This window comes from Nerophis ophidion, linkage group LG26 (genome assembly GCF_033978795.1).
Source record: "Nerophis ophidion isolate RoL-2023_Sa linkage group LG26, RoL_Noph_v1.0, whole genome shotgun sequence".
NCBI lineage: Eukaryota > Metazoa > Chordata > Actinopteri > Syngnathiformes > Syngnathidae > Nerophis > Nerophis ophidion.
The window spans coordinates 28,528,660-28,549,620 of NC_084636.1; the positions used below are offsets into that span (position 1 = coordinate 28,528,660).

At 40.0% G+C, this 20,961-nt stretch overlaps 1 protein-coding gene across 1 annotated transcript; it reads left to right on the forward strand.

Moving 5' to 3' along the window:
* Nucleotides 1-1,787: 1,787 nt before the first annotated feature.
* mutyh (mutY DNA glycosylase) lies at nt 1,788-20,420 on the forward strand. The gene is made up of 15 exons (XM_061888149.1): nt 1,788-2,006; nt 2,098-2,228; nt 6,456-6,495; nt 6,557-6,630; nt 7,610-7,651; nt 7,737-7,808; nt 7,890-8,003; nt 8,081-8,178; nt 9,427-9,571; nt 9,647-9,734; nt 14,469-14,651; nt 14,728-14,873; nt 19,729-19,878; nt 19,960-20,001; nt 20,071-20,420. The coding sequence occupies exons 1-15, from the start codon at nt 1,904-1,906 to the stop codon at nt 20,203-20,205; spliced, it is 1,563 nt and encodes a 520-aa protein (XP_061744133.1). The 5' UTR covers nt 1,788-1,903; the 3' UTR covers nt 20,206-20,420.
* The last annotated feature ends 541 nt before the right edge of the window (nt 20,421-20,961 follow it).

A 20,961-nucleotide genomic window follows, 5' to 3' on the forward strand; every position in this document is an offset into this window, starting at 1 on the left:
GGGGGGCGAGTGACAGGGGGTAAGAGGCAAAACGTCCGTAGTATGGTCAGATCAAATAGGGCAATGCGATTTGAATGTGTATATGCATATTTGGTCTCCCAAAGCTTTGGATTAAAAACTATCAAAATAAGCTACTCTGCCTGCTTATGTGTCATCTAACGAATCTGGGGGGTGACCGGCAGAAGACTGGGTCGGAACACAACACTGAGTAAACATAAAGCACTTTCCATAAAATGTAAATTAATTTAAACAGAATTTAAGCTCCTTCACCTGCATTATCCTTTCCATCCTTACACTTTCCATTCTTTGTAACTGAGCTACTATGTTGAACAATTTCCCCTGTGGATCATTAAAGTTTGTCCAAGTCTAAGTCCAAGGTGGATAGATGGACTTAGATGTGTACATCTATTTATTCAATCAAATCTTACAAACCGTGCATTGTTCTTTTATTTTTATGTTGCATTCCATATTACTGGAAAGTCCCCGACTGCCATTTGAAAGTTTAAAAAAAAAAAACCCTAAAGCGTGATGTTTGCTGTACAAACGCATGTGAGTCCATGTGCTTGAATAAATGAGTATGTTGGTATTTAAAGGCCTACAGAAATGAGATTTTCTTATTTAAACGGGGATAGCAGGTCCATTCTGTGTGTCATACTTGATCATTTTGCGATATTGACATATTTTTGCTGAAAGGATTTAGTAGAGAACATCCACGATAAAGTCTGCAACTTTCGGTGCTAAGAGAAAAGCCCTGCCTCTACCGGAAGTCGCAGACGATGACGTCATATGTTTGATGGCTCCTCACATATTCACATTGTTTTTAATGGCAGCCTCCAACAAAAAGTGCCTTTCGGACCGAGAAAACGGCGATTTCCCCATTAATTTGAGCAAGGATGAAAGATTCGTGTCTGAGGATATCTATAGCGACGGACTAGAAAAAAAAACCAACACGATTGCATTGGGACGGATTCCAATGTCTTTAGACACATTTACTAGGTTAATTCTGTGAAATCCCTTATCTTTCTATTGTGTTGCTTGTGTTTTAGTGAGTTAAATAGTACCTGATAGTTGGAATGGTGTCTTGACGCGCGGTGTCGACGGCAGGGGAGTCGACGGCAGCTATTGACGGCACAAGCTCAGCTTTTCTCCGGTAAGAACTGACTTTTTAACCACAATTTTCTCACCGAAACCTGCTGGTTGACATGTGGTAGGGATCCATGTTGGCTTGACCGCGCTCTGATCCATAGTAAAGTTTCACCTCCAGGAATTTTAAACAAGGAATCACCGTGTGTTTGTGTGGCTAAAGGCTAAATCTTCCCAACTTCATCTTTCTACTGCGACTTCTCCAATATTAATTGAACAAATTGCAAAAGATTCAGCAACATAGATGTCCAAAAAACTGTATAATTATGCCGTTAAAGCAGACGGCATTTAGCTGTGTGTGTGTGTGCAGCGCTCATACTTCCTAAAAACCTTGCGTACACGTCATCATTTCACGATGTTTCAAAGACGAAACTCCCAGGAAATTTAAAATTGTAATTTAGTAAACTAAAAAGGCCGTATTGGCATGTGTTGCAATGTTAATATTTCATCATTGACATATAAACTATCCGACTGCGTGGTGGGTAGTAGTGGGTTTCAGTAGGCCTTTAATTATATGCTTTGGTTTGGTTGATGTGCCCCCCATTTTGTGAGTGGAGTATTCAAATGATAAAACTTCCCACTTTTTAGAACGCACCATTAGTATTTACGTCACCTAAAGGCCGCCCCGGAAGTAACGTCATGACGCAGGTATTCCTTCGCAGCTGATTGGACAAGCGACGAAAGGGGCGTTTTCTACAAAATAGCGCCAGATGTGGTAAATACACAGCACAACTGTTAAAAGTTAGATTTTCGGACGTGCATGTTACGGTTAGCGATGCGTAAAGTCAAGAAGGAAGTCGTAGAACTGGTGGAAAGTGCGAAACCGAAGCGGAAGAGGCAGAGGACGCGTGGAGACAAGGACGGTAAATGCACCACTCAGACTTAGTAGTTGAAGCTAACTTGCGAGTAGGTTTTGAATAAATACAACAGAAAATTGCACGTTTCAACCCTCAGAAGAGCCCAATGGACCTGCGTGTCTGTCCACCCACCACACTTTCCACGACCCTGGTGACGTCACCCACCTGCGGACTCTCCTGCTCCGCTGGTACGACCTGGAGAAGCGAGAGCTGCAATGGAGGACAGTGGTAACTAACTTACTGTATTCACACACAGAAGACATAGTCAATAAATATGGACACAAACGTCTTGACACTTGGTTTAAAAAAAAAACAAAACACATGGTTTGGAACAGGGGTCACCAACCTTTTTGAAACTAAGAGCTACTTCTTGGGTACTAATTAATGCGAAGGGCTGCCAGTTTGATACACACTTAACTAAATTGCCAGAAATAGCCAATTCGCTCAATTTACCTTTAACTCTATGTCAGGGGTAGGGAACTTTTGGCTCCAGAGCAGGGGCGCTCACACTTTTTCTGCAGGCGAGCTACTTTTCAATTGACCAAGTCGAGGAGATCTACCTCATTCCTATTTATAATTTATAGTTATTTATTTATGAAAGAGACATTTTTGTTAACAAGTTAATGGTGTTTAATGATAATACAAGCATGTTTAACACACATAGATTCCTTTCTTTCATGAAGACAAGAATATAAGTTGGTGTATTACCTGATTCTGATGACTTGAATTGATTGGAATTATGATTGGAATTAGACAGTGGTGCTGATAACGTCCGCATTTTCAAATGGAGGAAAAAAAAAGTCCTCCTTTCTGTCCAATACCACATGAAAGTGGTTGGATTTGGCATCTCATTTGTCCAACTTGCATACTGGTTTTTAAACACTTTGTTATGAGAGTAGCATATGTGTGTGGCCCTTTAATGTCTGGCAGCAGGTGAGTGACGTCAGTGAGTGTGCGGGTGGGCAAGCAAGTGAGAAAGCGGTCGCTAAGGGCGGGGGAGAAATACATTGGCATCAAACTCCGTAGCTTGCTAGCTTGTGCACGCTAGCTTTCTGAGACTCTTATTTTGTTAGCACAGGCAGGATGAAACAGGTCTTTTATGGTGAAGACAGGAACTGTGCAGTCGGTCTTTAGAGTTTTGACAGTAGGTACGGAGTCTCTAGAAATAAAATGTGTTTCTCTGCGTCCGCCCTGTTAGTGATTTTTTTCTTAAATATGAGCTCGCAGCAGCCAGCGTCATCTCACAAGATCCTCGGGTGCCGAGAATGTCAAACAACTGACGAAAGTGAAGTCTTGGTATGATTGATGATTGCTCATTTTTATGTATATTTTTTAATGCCTGGCTTGAGATCGACTGACACACCCTCCGAGATCGACCAGTCGATCGCGATCGACGTAATGCCCACCCCTGCTCTAGAGCATGGGTGTCAAACTCTGGCCCGTGGGCCAAATCTGGCCCGCCTAGTAATTTAATTTGGCCCTTGAGGCAATATCAATTTAGCATTAGAGCTGGCCCGCCGGTGTTATACAGCGTAGCTGCCGCTGTAACACCGCATTCACCGCTAATACTCATACTTGCCAACCCTCATAATTTTCCCGGTAGACTCCCGAAGTTCAGTGCCCCTCCCAAATATCTCCCGGGGCAACCATTCTCCCGAATTTCTACCGATTTCCACCTGGACAACTATATTGGGGGCGTGCATTTAAGGCACTGCCTTTAGTGTTCTCTGCAACCTGTCGCCACGTCCGCTTTTCCTCCATACTAACAGCGTGTCACATAATACTTGTGGCTTTTACACACACACACACACGCACAAGTGAATGCACGGCATACTTGGTCAACAGTCATACAGGTCACACTGAGGGTGGCCGTATAAACAACTTTAGCACTGTTACAAATATGCGCCACACTGTGAACCCACACCAAACAAGAATGACAAACACATTTCGGGTGAACATCCGTACCGTAACACAACAGAACAAATACCCAGAACCCCTTGCAGCAAAACGCTTCCGGGAAACTTCCAGCAAACTGACCAATAGTTAACGTTTTATTCATGCATTTTCTCTTGCTACTTCAAAGCTTGAAAGTTTGGTTCATTCATTATTGTTATTTTACTTTAAAATGTATTATTAGCCTGTGGAAAAAAATGGATATTTACCCCAGAAGATTGCAAATAGAAAAAAAGGCATAACATTTTTAGTTAAATTTTATTTGATATGCCATTGGTATTTTTTTAATTATAATTATTATTATTTGAAACTGGATTTTGCATGTCACTAAAGTTATATAAGCCCTGCTTGTTCAATGTTTAATGCAAAACTTGTTTGGGTCCCTATTAAAAGGTTCATTTGTTCAACCTTGGCCCGCGGCTTTGTTCCGTTTAAAATTTTGGCCCACTCTGTATTTGAGTTTGACACCCCTGCTCCAGAGCCAGATGTGGCTCTTTTGATGACTGCATCTGGCTCTCGGATAAATCTGAGCTGACATTGCTTAACACGATAAGTAATGAATAATTCCACTTGTAATCATAGTGTTAAAAATAACATTCAAAATATAAAACATTCTCATGCATTTTTATGTTCAACAAGTTGTGTTAATGGTAAGAAGTAATTTATTTATTATTGGTTAGTGTTGGGCTTGCCCTCCTGGGGGTTCTTCAGACCACCAAGCATGAAAGCCTGTTTTAGGGTTAAAATATTGTTGTTGTTTTTTTCAATTAGTCTCTCAGTTGCTTTCCAGCAATTGTCTTTTTCTCTTTCGTCCTCATTCACGCTCTGGCTCCAGCCCCAACCCTGTCTCTCCTCCTGGCTGCTGCTTATAACAGAGCGTCAGGTGATTAGATAACAAGAACCAGGTGGGCCATCTACGCACCTGTCGCTGATTTCGAGGCCGGTCCTGGCAACATCCTGCTTTGCTGCAGGCCCGCAGGCCACGCCCCATCCACAGTTAGCTTCAGAATAACAATGTTATTACAAAGAATAAGAGACCTACTATACTCTGGGAATGTTGGTATTACTTAAAAATGCACGCGTTTAGTTGTGTTCAGTGTTAAAAATGTTTTTATATGGCTCTTAGGGAAATACATTTTAAAATATTTGGCTTCTTGGCTCTCTCAGACAAAAAGGTTTCCGACCCCCGCTCTATGTTATTATTAATAATTAATGATATTTATCTTTGTGGAAAAACTGATCATCTTAATGATTTCTCACAATAAATATATATAGAAACAGATAAATATCAACAAAAAAAAAGGGTATTTCTGTCTGTCATTCCGTTGTACATTTTTTTTCCTCCTACGTAAGGTTTTTTGTAGACAATAAATGATGAAATAAAACACTTAATTGAACGGTTTAAAAGAGGAGAAAACACCAAAAAATGAAAATAAAATTTTGAAACATAGTTTATCTTCATTTTCAACTCTTTAAAATTCAAAATTCAACCGAAAAAAATTAAGAGAAAAACTAGCTAATTCGAATCTTTTTGAAAAAATAAAAAAAATAATTTATGGATCATCATTAGTAATTTTTCCTGATTAATTTTAGATTTTTGATGACATGTTTTAAATAGGTTAAAATCCAATCTGCACTTTGTTAGAATATATAACAAATTGGACAAATCATTATTTCTTCTAGATTTTCCACAACAAAAATTTTAAAAGAAATTGAAAAGACTTTGAAATAAGATTTAAATTTGATTCTACAGATTTTCTAGATTTTCCAGAATATTTTTTTTTAATTTTAATCATAAGTTTGAAGAAATATTTCACAAATATTCTTCGTCGAAAAAACAGATGCTAAAATGAAGAATTAAATTAAAATGTATTTATTATTCTTTACAATAAAAAAAATACATTTGAACATTGATTTAAATTGTCAGAAAAGAAGAAGAAGGAATTTAAAAGGTAAAAAGGTATATGTGTTTAAAAATCCTAAAATCATTTTTAAGGTTGTATTTTTTCGCTAAAATTGTCTTTCTGAAAGTTATAAGAAGCAAAGTAAAAAAAATTAATGAATTTATTTAAACAAGTGAAGACCAAGTCTTTAAAATATTTTCTTGGATTTTCAAATTCTATTTGAGTTTTTTCTCTCTTAGAATTAAAAATGTCGAGCAAAGCGAGACCAGCTTGCTAGTAAATAAATATAATTAAAAAAAATAGAGGCAACTCACTGGTAAGTGCTGCTAATTGAGCTATTTTTAGAACAGGCCAGCGGGCGACTCATCTGGTCCTTGCGGGGGACCTGGTGCCCGCGGGCACCGCCTTGGTGACCCCTGCTTTGGAAGGACAAGCAGTAGAAAATGGATGGATGGGTTGGAAGGAACGAGGCCACGTGTCCCAACATTTTTGTCCATATTCTGCACATTTCAATTCAACTTTATTGTCACTAACTAACTCTTGAACACAGATTTTCAACTTTTATTAGCTTCACATTTCTGACTTGTTTCTTTTCAAGGCGTCGACAGAGGCGGACGTCAACATAAGGGTCTATGCAGGTTTGTAAACACTCTCCTGACGTCCTATTCTAGCTATTGATTCATGCATGGTTCCTCTAAGTGTGGGTGTCCGAGATCATGCTGCAGCAGACCCAGGTCGCCACGGTGACGGACTATTACAACAAATGGATGAAGGTATGTAATATGTTAATAATTAGTCGGGGGTCCAGATGCAACTTTTTCACTTCCGATACTATACCAATGTTGGCCGAGACCAATATTAATCTGATACGATATCAGCAGCAATCATAGTTACATACTTTAATTTTGTCGTGTGGAATGTTAGAAAACAATTGATCAAGTGAAAGTAGTCATGCAGAGAACAATGGTAGGCAGTCATACTAAAGACTTAGCATCAAGGGTTGGAATTGGGGGTTAAAATCACCAAAATGATACCCGAGCGCGGCCACTGTTGCTGCTCACTGCTCCCCTCACCTCCCAGGGGGTGAAAATGGGGATGGGTCAAATGCAGAGGATAATTTCACCACTTCCTAGTGTGTGTGTGAGACTGGACTTTAACTTTAAACTTTATAAGTAATCATGATTAGTCGCAAATATACGTTGATATTTTTATTTTCAAGAGGTGCACCTTATTACAATGTGCAACCAGCATGGGACTGGACCATTTATTGTATTCATGCAAATATTTGTTTATTAAACATTGTTTTTTTTCCCTCTACACATAAATCAATTGCATGCGTGTGTTTACCAGTAGGGCTTCACGGTGGCAGAGGGGTTAGTGCGTCTGCCTCACAATACGAAGTTCCTGCAGTCCTGGGTTCAAATCCAGGCTCGGGATCTTTCTGTGTGGAGTTTGCATGTTCTCCCCGTGAATGCGTGGGTTCCCTCCGGGTACTCCGGCTTCTTCCCACTTCCAAAGACATGCACCTGGGGATAGGTTGATTGGCAACACTAAATTGGCTCTAGAGTGTGAATGTGAGTGTGAATGTTGTCTGTCTATCTGTGTTGGCCCTGTGATGAGGTGGCGACTTGTCCAGGGCGTACCCCGCCTTCCGCCCGATTGTAGCTGAGATAGGCGTCAGCGACCCCGAAAGGGAATAAGCGGTAGGAAATGGATGGATGGAAGTATATGAGGTTTTAATGTGTGTTTCAGCGTTGGCCTACGGTGTCAGATCTGGCAGCTGCAACACTTGAGGTGACTACTAAAAACTTAAAAAATATATCAATCAAAAAGTGTTCTTTTGAAAAAAACGTTTTTAACTTAACTTGCTGATGAGTAGGAGGTAAATCAGATGTGGGCGGGCCTTGGTTACTATTCCAGAGGGAAACGTCTTCATGAAGGAGCCCAAAAGGTCAGTGATTGTGCAATATTTAAATCTGTCTTGATTTTTATTTTTTTATGTCATTTTTTTTAATTTTTTGTTTGCCGACAGGTGGTTTCTGAGCTTGACGGACAAATGCCCGTCACGGTGGACGACCTGCTGAAACAACTGCCAGGGGTGGGCCGCTACACGGCTGCGGCCATCGGCTCCATTGCACTGGGACATGTCAGCCAACACACACACTTGCACCAGTCAGATCCCACCTTAAGCGTTAGGAAGTGACGCCGTCCTTCGTCGCCTAGGTTACGGGCGCTGTGGACGGCAACGTGATCCGGGTGCTGTGCCGGATGAGGGCCATCGGGGCCGACTGCACGAGTCCTGCAGTCACAGAGGCTCTTTGGTGAGTTTATAATACAACTGATTAATAGTCAGTAAACTTGGATATACAGTACTTTAGAGTAGTCAGTGTAGAGCAGGGGTGCCCATTACGTCGATCGCGAGCTACCAGTCGACCGCGGGGGGTGTGTCAGTCGATCTCCAGCCAGGCTTTTAAAAAAAATAGACCTAAAAATTAGTGATCATCAATCTTCACCAAGACGTCACTTAAATGACATTCACGGTACCGGAGGGTCTTGTGAGATGACGCTGGCTGCTGCAAGATCATTATTATGAAAAAATGACCGAGAGGAAGGCGAGAAACACTTTTTATTTCAACAGACTCTCGCGCCGTACTTTCCGTCAAAACTCTAAAGGCTGACTGCACATTTCCTATCTTCACAATAAAAGCCCTGCTTCATGCTGCCTGCGCTAACTAAATACAGAGTCTCGGAAAACTGGCGTGCACAAGCGATCCCTCAGAAAGCTGGCGTGCACATCACTTGTGCACGCCAGCTTTCCGAGACTCTTATTTTGTTAGCGCAGGCAGCATGAAGCAGGGCTTTTATTGTGAAGATAGGAAATGTGCAGTCGGCCTTTAGAGTTTGACGGAAGGGACGGCGCGAAAGTCTGTTGAAATAAAAAGTGTTTCTCGCCTTCCTCTCTGTCATTTTTTCATAATAATGAACTGACAGCAGCCAGCGTCATCTCACAAGACCCTCGGGTGCCGTGAATGTCAATCAAGCAAGCTACGGAATTTGCCGCCAATGTTTTTCTTGTAAAGTGTATGGAAGCTGGATGAATTAGATGCCAAAAACCAACCACTTTCATGTGGTCTTGTACAGAAAGGACAACTTTTTTTCTCCTCCATTTGAAAATGTGGGCGTTATCATCATTACTGTCTGATTCCAATCAATGCAAGTCATCAGAATCAGGTAATACACCAACTTATATTCTTGTCTTTGTGAAAGAAAGACATCTATATGTGTTACACATGCTTGTATTATCATTAAACACATTTAACTTGTTTACAAAAATGTCTCTTTCATAAATAAATAAATATAAATGATATATATAAATGAGGTAGATCCCCTCGAGTTGGTCAATTGAAAAGTAGCTCGCCTGCAGAAAAAGTGTGGGCACCCCTGGTGTAGAGCTTGTTCACTAGCCACGGAAAAATGAGTCAGCACACAGCCATTTTGTAAAATAAAATGTAAATATTGCTATACTAGCTGTACACTGACTACTCTAAAGTAGAGATATGGTATATTAGGAGTCTGGCCAATACGCTGGTGCACCCTGAGCGCCCGGGGGACTTCAACCAGGCCATGATGGAGTTGGGGGCCCGAATCTGCACTCCCAAGGCGCCTCTGTGCAACCAGTGTCCTGTGCGCTCTCACTGCCTCTCCTACCGCAAGGTTAGACCCAAAATGTTGACCAGCAGGAGTTGGCTTTGATTAATTTATTGATAATTCATGTTATGTTTTGTTCAGGTTCATGCCAAGCAAGAGAAGACGTCTAGAAAGCTTTTGGGGAAAGAAGACGTGAAACCTCCGGCACTTCTTGACATAGAAGACTGCAGTAAGTCATGTCATTATCGCTGTCAATTAGTTCCAGACATAACCGCGAGAAATTTATTTTTTCAAAGCAGGAATCTCAATTGAAGATCAAATACTTTAATAACTATGCCAGGGGTCGGCAAACTAAAATGTTGAAAGAGCCATATTAGACAAAAAAACAAAAAGGAATCCGTCTGGAGCCGCAAAAAAATAAAAGCAATATTACATACAGATAGTGTGTCATGAGATATAAATTGAATTATGAGGGCTTAAAGGAAACTAAATGAGCTCAAATATAGCTACAAATGAGGCATAATGATGCAATATGTACAAACAGCTAGCCCAAATAGCATGTTAGCATCGGTTAGCTTGCAGTCATGCCGTGACCAAATATGTCTGATTAGCACTCCACATAAGTCAATAACATCAACAAAACTCACCTTTGTGCAATCATGCACAACGTTAAAAGTTTGGTGGACAAAATGAGACAGAAAAAGAAGTGGCATAAAACACGGACTAGGAAGTCGGAGAAAGTTGTACATGTAAACAAACTAGGGTGAGTTCAAGGCCTACTAAAACCCACTACTACCGACCACGCAGTCTGATAGTTTATATATCAATGATGAAATATTAACATTGCAACACATGCCAATACGGCCGGTTTAGTTTACTAAATTACAATTTTAAATTTCCCGTGGAGTTTCCTGTTGAAAATGTCGCGGAATGATGACGCGTGTTTGTGACGTTATTGGTTGGAGGGGACATATTAGCCAGCACCACATGCAGCTAAAAGTCGTCTCTTTTCATCGCGCAATTACACAGTATTTTGGACATTTGTGTTGCTGAATCTTTTGCAATTTGTTCAATTAATAATGGAGAAGTCAAAGTAGAAAGATGGAGGTGGGAAGCTTTTAACCTTTAGCCACACAAACACACAGTGTTTCCTTGTTTAAAATTCCCGGAGGTGAAGCTTTACTATGGATCAGAGCGGTCAAGCGAACATGGATCCAGTCTACATGTCAACCAGCAGTTTTTGGTGAGAAAATTGTGTTAAAAAGTCGCCTCTTACCAGAGATCAGCGAAGCTTGCGCCGTCCATGCAGCTGCCGTGACTTCCCTCAGAGACTGGGGTCAACACACCCCTCCGACTATCAGGTACTATTTAAATCACTGAAACACTAGCAACACAATAGAAAGATAAGGGATTTCCCAGAATTATCCTAGTAAATGTGTCTAAAAACATCTGATTCGCTCCCAATGCAATCGCCTTTTTTTTTTAAATTAACTTTATTTATTATTATTTATTTTTTTCTAGTCCTTAATTATCAATATCCACATCCACAAATCTTTCATCTTTGCTCAAATTAATGGGGAAATTGTCGCTTTCCCTGCCTAATAGCTTTTGATGCTGGAGGCTCACATTATAAACAATGTGAGGATGTGAGGAGCCCTCACACCGGTGACGTCATCGTCTGCTACTTCCGGTAAAGGCAAGGCTTTTTTATTAGTGACCAAAAATTGCGAACTTTATCGTCGATGTTCTCTACTAAATCCTTTCAGCAAAAAATGGCAATATTTCGAAATGATCAAGTATGACACATAGAATGGACCTGCTATCCCCGTTTAAATAAGAAAATGTCATTTCAGTAGGCCTTTCAAGGACCGCCAAAATTAGTAGGACAAAACGGCGCTTGCCAAATACTCGAATCAGTGAAGCGTGTTTAATATAAACAGTGTGCTTTATAACAATTAGGGAGATTTGTGTCATGTTTGTCCTCCTACATCAGGGGTGCCAACACTTTTTCTGCAGCTGAGCTACTTTTCAATTGACCAATTCGAGGGGATCTACCTCATTTATATATATCATTTATATTTATTTATTTATGAAAGAGACATTTGTGTAAACAAGTTAAATGTGTTTAATGATAATACAAGCATGTGTAACACATATAGATGTCTTTCTTTCACGAAGACAAGAATATAAGTTGGTGTATTACCTGATTCTGATGACTTGCATTGATTGGAATCAGACAGTAATGATGATAACGCCCACATTTTCAAATGGAGGAGAAAAAAAGTTGTCCTTTCTGTACAATACCACATGAAAGTGGTTGGTTTTTGGCATCTAATTCATCCAGCTTCCATACACTTTACAAGAAAAACATTGGCGGCAAATTCCGTAGCTTGCTTGATTGACATTCACGGCACCCGAGGGTCTTGTGAGATGACGCTGGCTGCTGCCAGTTCATTATTATGAAAAAATGACAGAGAGGAAGGCGAGAAACACTTTTTATTTCAACAGACTTTCGCGCTGTCCCTTCCGTCAAAACTCTAAAGGCCGACTGCACATTTCCTATCTTCACAATAAAAGCCCTGCTTCATGCTGCCTGCGCTAACAAAATAAGAGTCTCGGAAAGCTGGCGTGCACAAGTGATGTGCACGCCAGCTTTCTTAGGGATCGCTTGTGCACGCCAGTTTTCCGAGACTCTGTATTTAGTTAGCGAAGGCAGCATGAAGCAGGGCTTTTATTGTGAAGATAGGAAATGTGCAGTCAGCCTTTAGAGTTTTGACGGAAGGTACGGCGCGAAAGTCTGTTGAAATAAAAAGTGTTTCTCGCCTTCCTCTCGGTCATTTTTAATAATAATGATCTTGCAGCAGCCAGCGTCATCTCACAAGACCCTCCGGTACCGTGAATGTCATTTAAGTGACGTCTTGGTGAAGATTGATGATCACTCATTTTTAGGTCTATTTTAGGTCGACTGGTAGCTCACGATCGACGAAATGGGCACCCCGTCCTACATAAACCACATTAAAACAAAAAATAGGCTATAGGCAACATTCCAAAAAAAGTGCAGTTCCCCTTTAAGGCCACTGTGGCGTGCCTGACCCAGCTGTGACGTGAGTGAATATCTCCATAAATGGTCGAGATTTATCCAAAATGCTTTGTACGAGTCCGTTGCTGTGGTCTGTAAGTTCCTTCTTTTTCTCTAACCTCTTGTGGGGCTATGTGGCTCGTACATGCACATGCATCCTCCACTGTTGACATTTCTAGTGCAAAGTAGTGTATAGTTCTAACATATATTTGTCAGCAAACTGACTAAAAACTACGACATGGCTGACAGCGAGAATACACAGTCGAAATGGAGGCAATCAGAAAGTGGCTTAAAGATGGTGTGTAAAACATTTTGACCAAAGAATCACCATTATTACATGTTATGTAGACCACAAGGAAGGGTTTTACATTTGGGGGGTAAAATATGACCCCCTTTAAGTCGGATTTGGCGCCTGCTCAATAACATACCCGGGAAACAAGCAGCCCAGCACTTAAAGTGGACTACCTCTAGTTCAGGGGCGCTCACACTTTTTCTGCATGTGAGCTACTTTTCAATTGACCAAGTCGAGGAGATCTACCTCATTCCTATTTATAATTTATATTTATTTATTTATGAAAGAGACATTTTTGTTAACAAGTTTAATGATAATACAAGCATGTTTAACACACATAGATTCCTTTCTTTCATGAAGACAAGAATATAAGTTGGTGTATTACCTGATTCTGATGACTTGCATTGATTGGAATTAGACAGTGGTGCTGATAACGTCCGCATTTTCAAATGGAGGAAAAAAAAAGTCCTCCTTTCTGTCCAATACCACATGAAAGTGGTTGGATTTGGCATCTCATTTGTCCAACTTGCATACTGGTTTTTAAACACTTTGTTATGAGAGTAGCATATGTGTGTGGCCCTTTAATGTCTGGCAGCAGGTGAGTGACGTCAGTGAGTGTGCGGGTGGGCAAGCAAGTGAGAAAGCGGTCGCTGAGGGCGGGGGAGAAATACATTGGCATCAAACTCCGTAGCTTGCTAGCTTGTGCACGCTAGCTTTCTGAGACTCTTATTTTGTTAGCACAGGCAGGATGAAACAGGTCTTTTATGGTGAAGACAGGAAGTGTGCAGTCGGTCTTTAGAGTTTTGACAGTAGGTACGGAGTCTCTAGAAATAAAATGTGTTTCTCTGCGTCCGCCCTGTTAATGATTTTTTTCTTAAATATGAGCTCGCAGCAGCCAGCGTCATCTCACAAGATCCTCGGGTGCCGAGAATGTCAAACAACTGACGAAAGTGAAGTCTTGGTATGATTGATGATTGCTCATTTTTATGTCTATTTTTTAATGCCTGGCTTGAGATCGACTGACACCCCCTCCGAGATCGACGTAATGCCCACCCCTGCTCTAGTTGATGTTACAATTTTCCGTGGCAACAAAGCAGAAAGAAGGCACTCAAAAGTACAGTAAGACTCCACTTTTCAAAATGTACTAGCTTGATGCTAATTTACATCAGGTTTGCCATAGACATGCTACTGTTTAGTATTAGCAAGTTTATATGTCAATTTCAATACCTCCGAATTTGGTAATAAAAACTTCAACTAAGATGTACAATACAACCAAAAAGCTGGTGTATAATAAGGACAAAACTTAAGTTTAAACTCTTTTTAGGCTCAACAAAAGAAAAAGTGTTGTTATGGTACAGTACTGCCATTTAATGTCTTCTATATAAAACAGCACACTGCAGTACTTGCAAATGCGACACAGAAGTGTAGGTCTTTTATGCTCCATAAAAATATTATTTTTATTAATAAATATTCCTACTCCACGAAAACTTGTTTACCAATGTCAGGCCTGGAACCAATTAGCGGCGACAAACGAGGGATGACTACTTCCTACTCCAATTTTAGTCCACTTTTCTCTATCCTGTTTCCCTCAGGGACGGACGGAATATGTCCTCTGTGTCCGTCCCAGCCTTGGGATGAGGAACTGGGGGTCCTCAACTTCCCGAGGAAGCCGGCAAAGAAGCCCCCCCGAGTGGAGCGAACCTTGACGTGCGTGGTGACTCGACACGGACAAGAAGGCGAGGACGAGTTCCTGCTCACGCGAAGACCAAATAAAGGTTTTAAAAGTGACAGAACACGTGAATAGAAAGTAGGACGTCACTTACTGTACATCATACCTTTGTGCTTCCACAGGTTTGCTGGCAGGACTGTGGGAGTTTCCCAGTCGTCTGTTGCAGGAAGAGAAGTCAGAGGAGGAACACAAGGGGGCGCTGTGTGCAGACCTCAGCAGCCTCCTGGGAGTACAAGTGATTGGCAGCTCCCTCAACTATGTAGGAGAAGTAAGTGTGGAATTTCATTATTAAATATCCTCATACTTTGACAGATTATAAAACATTACATTTTTCCTTTACTTTATTGTAAATAAGATAGTGTTTTTTTGTCGATTTTTTTAATAACAAACTGTGTAGTTATGCCAAAATTGATTACAAAAAATAAATGAATGAATTAGTTCAAATGTAAAGTGAGTCATTATTTCCATCCATCCATCCATCCATCTTCTTCCGCTTATCTGAGGTCGGGTCGCGGGGGCAACAGCCTAAGCAGGGAAACCCAGACTTCCCTCTCCCCAGCCACTTCATCCAGCTCTTCCCGGGGGATCCCGAGGCTTTCCCAGGCCAGCCGGGAGACATAGTCTTCCCAAAATTTCCTGGGTCTTCCCCGTGGCCTCCTACCGGTTGGACGTGCCCTAAACACCTCCCTAGGGAGGCGTTCGGGTGGCATCCTCACCAGATGCCCGAACCACCTCATCTGGCTCCTCTCGATGTGAAGGAGCAGCGGCTTTACTTTGAGTTCCTCCCGGATGGCAGAGCTTCTCACCCTATCTCTAAGGGAGAGCCCCGCCACCCGGCGGAGGAAACTCATTTCGGCCGCTTGTACCCCTGATCTTATCCTTTCGGTCATGACCCAAAACTCATGACCATAGGTGAGGATGGGAACGTAGATCGACTGGTAAATTGAGAGCTTTGCCTTCCGGCTCAGCTCCTTCTTCACCACAACGGATCGGTACAACGTCCGCATTACTGAAGACGCCGCACCGATCCGCCTGTCGATCTCACGATCCACTCTTCCCCCACTCGTGAACAAGACTCCTAGGTACTTGAACTCGTCCACTTGGGGCAGGGTCTCCTCCCCAACCCGGAGATGGCATTCCACCCTTTTCATTATTTCCCTCAATCTAATAAAGTAATTTAACTGAATTCATTTCATGACCATTTCCATTATTTAATACCACCTTAAATACTTTTGATTGTGCTAATTGGTTCGATATTACTTTTAATTTATTTCACCCAAAAAACTCCACATGTGGTATTAAATGCCAAAATAGTTTGAAAGGTCACATCGGTAAATCAATATTTAAGGTAATGTTTCACAATTTCATTAATTAATGGATTATTTATGGATTATCTCACATTTTTTAACTATTTAAATGTCTTTCATTTTTACACCAACACTGAAATGAATGCCATTAAAATAGTACAAATGTAATTGGTTAAATTTAGAATGTTTACATGAATATGGAATTGATCCATTTTCCACTTGTTAAATTGTGAAATCTACCTTGAAAAATGCAACATGGAACTGAATGTGTTTATTTTTTGACCATTTTAATTATTTAATGCGTTAAAAAAAAAGCAATCAGTTTAATGTGCTTCATATTTCATTTTGGCACCAAACAAACCCATCCAGACATGATGGTGACATGTTATTGAATAATTTAAAATGCAATAAACAAACACTGCTAAAATCAACAAATATCATTTGAGGTATTATTTCACAATTGAACCAATTTAAATACTTAATCAACTTACCTCACATTTATAAGTATTCTATTCATATGTTAATGATTTAGTTATTTCTTTGACACAAAACAAATGCCATTAAATCAAATTGCCATAGAATATTTGAAAAGGTCATGAAATAAATAACGAATACGTAGACTCAGTATAATAGTTTAAGAGTGTATCGGACATCTACGTTAAGTAATTAAGATTCAATTTAATAACAATGTTATGATACATTTAATTTGAAAATGCACACATTTACAATGTGATACATCCTAACGTGCAAATTCTCATTTCTATTTACATGTTTGAAAAGGAGTAAAAGGCGTATTTCCTAAGTGTCAAAATCAAGGCTCGCGGTCCGAATCTATATTTGATTAGTATTTGAACCGGCCTGCAGGCCACAGACGCCTGCTTCTTCTTTGCACACACCGTCAGTGTTGACGCTAGGAATTTTCAAAATGGGGTCCCAGGGACCCCATCTAGTCATAAAGGGGGGTCCCTTAGTAAATTTTTTTGTAAGCGTTTTGAAAACAAATGATAAATGTATGCATTATCCTGTTATATCTCACATTCTATATTGTGTTTTGGAAAAAAGGTTGTCATAAACATTACTTAATTCATTAAAAAAATAATAATACAAAAGAAAACACATTTTTATGCAAATGTAAATGTATTCAGTTATAAATATTCATTCACTTTCTTCTTTCCTTCCAACTTTACCGCTGCCGGTATTATTTCTATATTTTTATTGTAATATTTTCAGAATGTGTTTGTTCTAATTTGGCCAAAGTAAGACAAAGAAAGCAGTCTGAAGTTGTCTTTATTTTTTAGTTTTAATGCCATGAGTTTAATAGTCCGGCCCGCGTGTGCACAGATTTTCCTCCATGCGGCCCCGGAGCTAAAATGAGTTTGACACCCCTGGTTTATTTAATCCTACCCCCCTTTTCCACTTTATATCATTTCCTAACACATATATTCCCTTCCTGTTCTCATCTTGTAACACTGTTTACATTGTAATTGTGATTAAATACAGCAGTTATTTTTTTTATAATTCTTCAAATCAATTCTGATTCTCATAATGAGATGAATTATATAAATTTTTCAATTAAGTTCAATATATTAATCAACATTTTTTCTTCTTTTTACTTAGTAAACACTTGTAGGTTAAACAGCCTCTTGAGCTTAGTCACATTAGTACATTGTTGGTGACTTCTTTGCTTAGTCCATTCCATAATTAACAAGGGAATAAAAAAAATGCATTAAATGGTAAATAGGTTGTACTTGTATAGCGCTTTTCTACCCCTTTTTAAGGAGCCCAAAGCGCTTTGACAGTATTTCCACATTCACCCATTCACACACACATTCACACACTGACGATTGGAGCTGCTATGCAAGTCACTCACCAGGACCCATCAGGAGCAAGGGTGAAGTGTCTTGCCTAAGGACACAACGGTTGTGACTAGGAAGGTAGAAGTTGGGGATTGAACCAGTAACCCTCAGATTGCTGGCACAGCCACTCTACCACCTTCGCCACGCCGTCCCCTGTAATAGTGTCTTTGTAGATGATGCTACATATGTTAAAGGTAAAGTACCAATGATTGTCATACACCAGGGGTGGGCATTACGTCGATCGCGATCGACTGGTCGATCTCGGAGGGTGTCTCAGTCGATCTCAAGCCAGGCATTAAAAAATAGACATAAAAATGAGCAATCATCAATCATACCAAGACTTCACTTTCGTCAGTTGTTTGACATTCTCGGCACCCGAGGATCTTGTGAGATGACGCTGGCTGCTGCCAGCTCATATTTAAGAAAATAATCACTAACAGGGCGGACGCAGAGAAACACATTTTATTTCTAGAGACTCCGTACCTACTGTCAAAACTCTAAAGACCGACTGCACAGTTCCTGTCTTCACCATAAAAGACCTGTTTCATCCTGCCTATGCTAACAAAATAAGAGTCTCAGAAAGCTAGCGTGCACAAGCTAGCAAGCTACGGAGTTTGATGCCAATGTATTTCTCCCCCGCCCTCAGCGACCGCTTTCTCACTTGCTTGCCCACCCGCACAGTCACTGACGTCACTCACCTGCTGCCAGACATTAAAGGGCCACACACATATGCTACTCTCATAACAAAGTGTTTAAAAACGAGTATGCAAGTTGGACAAATGAGATGCCAAATCCAACCACTTTCATGTGGTATTGGACAGAAAGGAGGACTTTTTTTTTTTTCCTCCATTTGAAAATGCGGACGTTATCAGCACCACTGTCTAATTCCAATCAATGCAAGTCATCAGAATCAGGTAATACACCAACTTATATTCTTGTCTTCATGAAAGAAAGGAATCTATGTGTGTTAAACATGCTTGTATTATCATTAAACACCATTAACTTGTTAACAAAAATGTCTCTTTCATAAATATATAAATATAAATTATAAATAGGAATGAGGTAGATCTCCTCGACTTGGTCAATTGAAAAGTAGCTCGCCTGCAAAAAAAGTGTGAGCGCCCCTGTCACACACGCACTAGGTGTGACGAAATTTGTCCTCTGCATTTGACCCATCCCCTTTTTCACCCCCTGGGAGGTGAGGGGAGCAGTGGGCAGCAGCGGTGCCGCGCCTGGTAATCATTTTTGGTGATTTAACCCCCCATTACAACCCTTGATGCTGAGTGCCAAGCAGGGAGGTAATTGGTCCTATTTTTATAGTCTTTGGTATGACTCGGCCGGGGTTTGAACTCCCAACCTACCGATCTCAGGGCGGACACTCTGACCACTAGTCCACTGTACAAAAAAATAAAAAAAACACATGTTAGTGCTCCAGTTGAGGAAAATTAGAAAACTACATAAATAACATTCTGTAATTAGATTTTGCTATAATTTTTTTATCTTGATATATTGAAAATTAACACCAATGAATTGACTGATGAACATTATCACATAATTTATTCAGAAAGTATAAATACCGACAAAAAAAGATAGAATACTATTAATCGCTAGATGTACTAAGTGTAAAAACCCCCAACAACGTTATGAATTGTACATTTTGAGAATGTGCTTGTTCTATTTTCAAACAAAAAAATCAATCTTAACTTGTCGTTATTTTTAAGTTATTGTGCCGTGATTTTACCAGTCCAGCTCACTTGGTTGTACATTTTTCTCCATGTGGCCCCCCCATCTAAAATGAGTTTGACACCCCTGCTGTAGATGTTGTTAATTATGGCAAAAACAATCCCTCTAACTTGGGTATCACTTGAAATATTTTGCCAATGTTTCAAAAGCATGCGTCCTGAAACGACCTTAAGTGTAAGAGAAGTGTTGCCTTTCTGACCGTGTTGACTTGCCACAGGTGGTCCACGTTTTCTCGCACATCCACCAGACGTACGTTGTCCACACTTTATGTCTGAGAGACGCCGGCGCACCAACGCAGACCGAAAACGCTCAATGGCTCAGCAGGTCGGCACTGCAGGAAGCCGCCGTGCCGACAGGGGTGAAAAAGGTTTGTTTACTCCAGCAGCAAAATGCTGTTGTGGTGCACACCTGAAAGTAGAAAAAACTTTCAACATTTGAACTCCTGCAGGTTGTCAACCTCTGTGACCTTCAGAAGAAGCACACGTCTGCAGTAAGTGTCTCTTTAAATGTCTAAGTCTTTGCAGAATTGCAACTTTTCTTTCATTCCCGTCTTGTTTAGGAGACCAAAAGGCGAAAGAAGGGCGACATAAGAGAAGTCAAGAAGAGACCAAGAGGCGTGAAGAAAGCTACAACTAACAAAAACAAACAACTTTCACTTACGTCTTTCTTTAAGACAACAAAACAGGAACCTTGATGAAAAAAATATATGATGCATTTCTACGTATATAGAGTTTGTCTTTAAATCATGCTAGTAGTAGTCCCTTTTTTTTAAAAGTCATGACATTGCATTTTGTTTTAAGTATGTATTGGTATTAAAATTCCACTAAACTGTTTCCATAGCAATAGTCATGAAAATGCTGTCATTATTGTATGTACTTTAAACCCTTGATAATAAATGTTATAACTATTTATATTGTCTGTTTTAGCTAATTGATTTTGGAAACAAGATGCATAATTTAGGTAATTTATTCAATAATCTATTTTAATCCAATTTTTGTACTTAAAAATTATAAGTGAGAAAGTTGAACATTGTTAAACATAATTTAGTCTTTTATATTAATGTAAAATAAATAATATGATGGGCAACTAGTAGGGGTGGGAATATAAAACAATTTACTATTCAGATTTTTGGGGTGATGATTTGATGGGTGATGATTTGATTCAGAATAGATTTGAGATTCAAACAACTTCTCTTTCTTCCCCTCTGTTTTTTCTGCTTTCTTTTGTACCTCAAGTTAGCATTACATATATGTATTGTTGCATTTGAACAAGTGTATTGTTGATAATAGAGGTAAATTATTGTTATTATTCATTATCAATAGTGCTATTTCTATTGTTATTTGTAGTGTAATAATGTTCATTGTCATTTCTGTATTATTTATTTCACTAACTGCTTCTTTGCAATCACTTTTACCATCATATTTGTACATATCCTATTTCCTGATGTTGC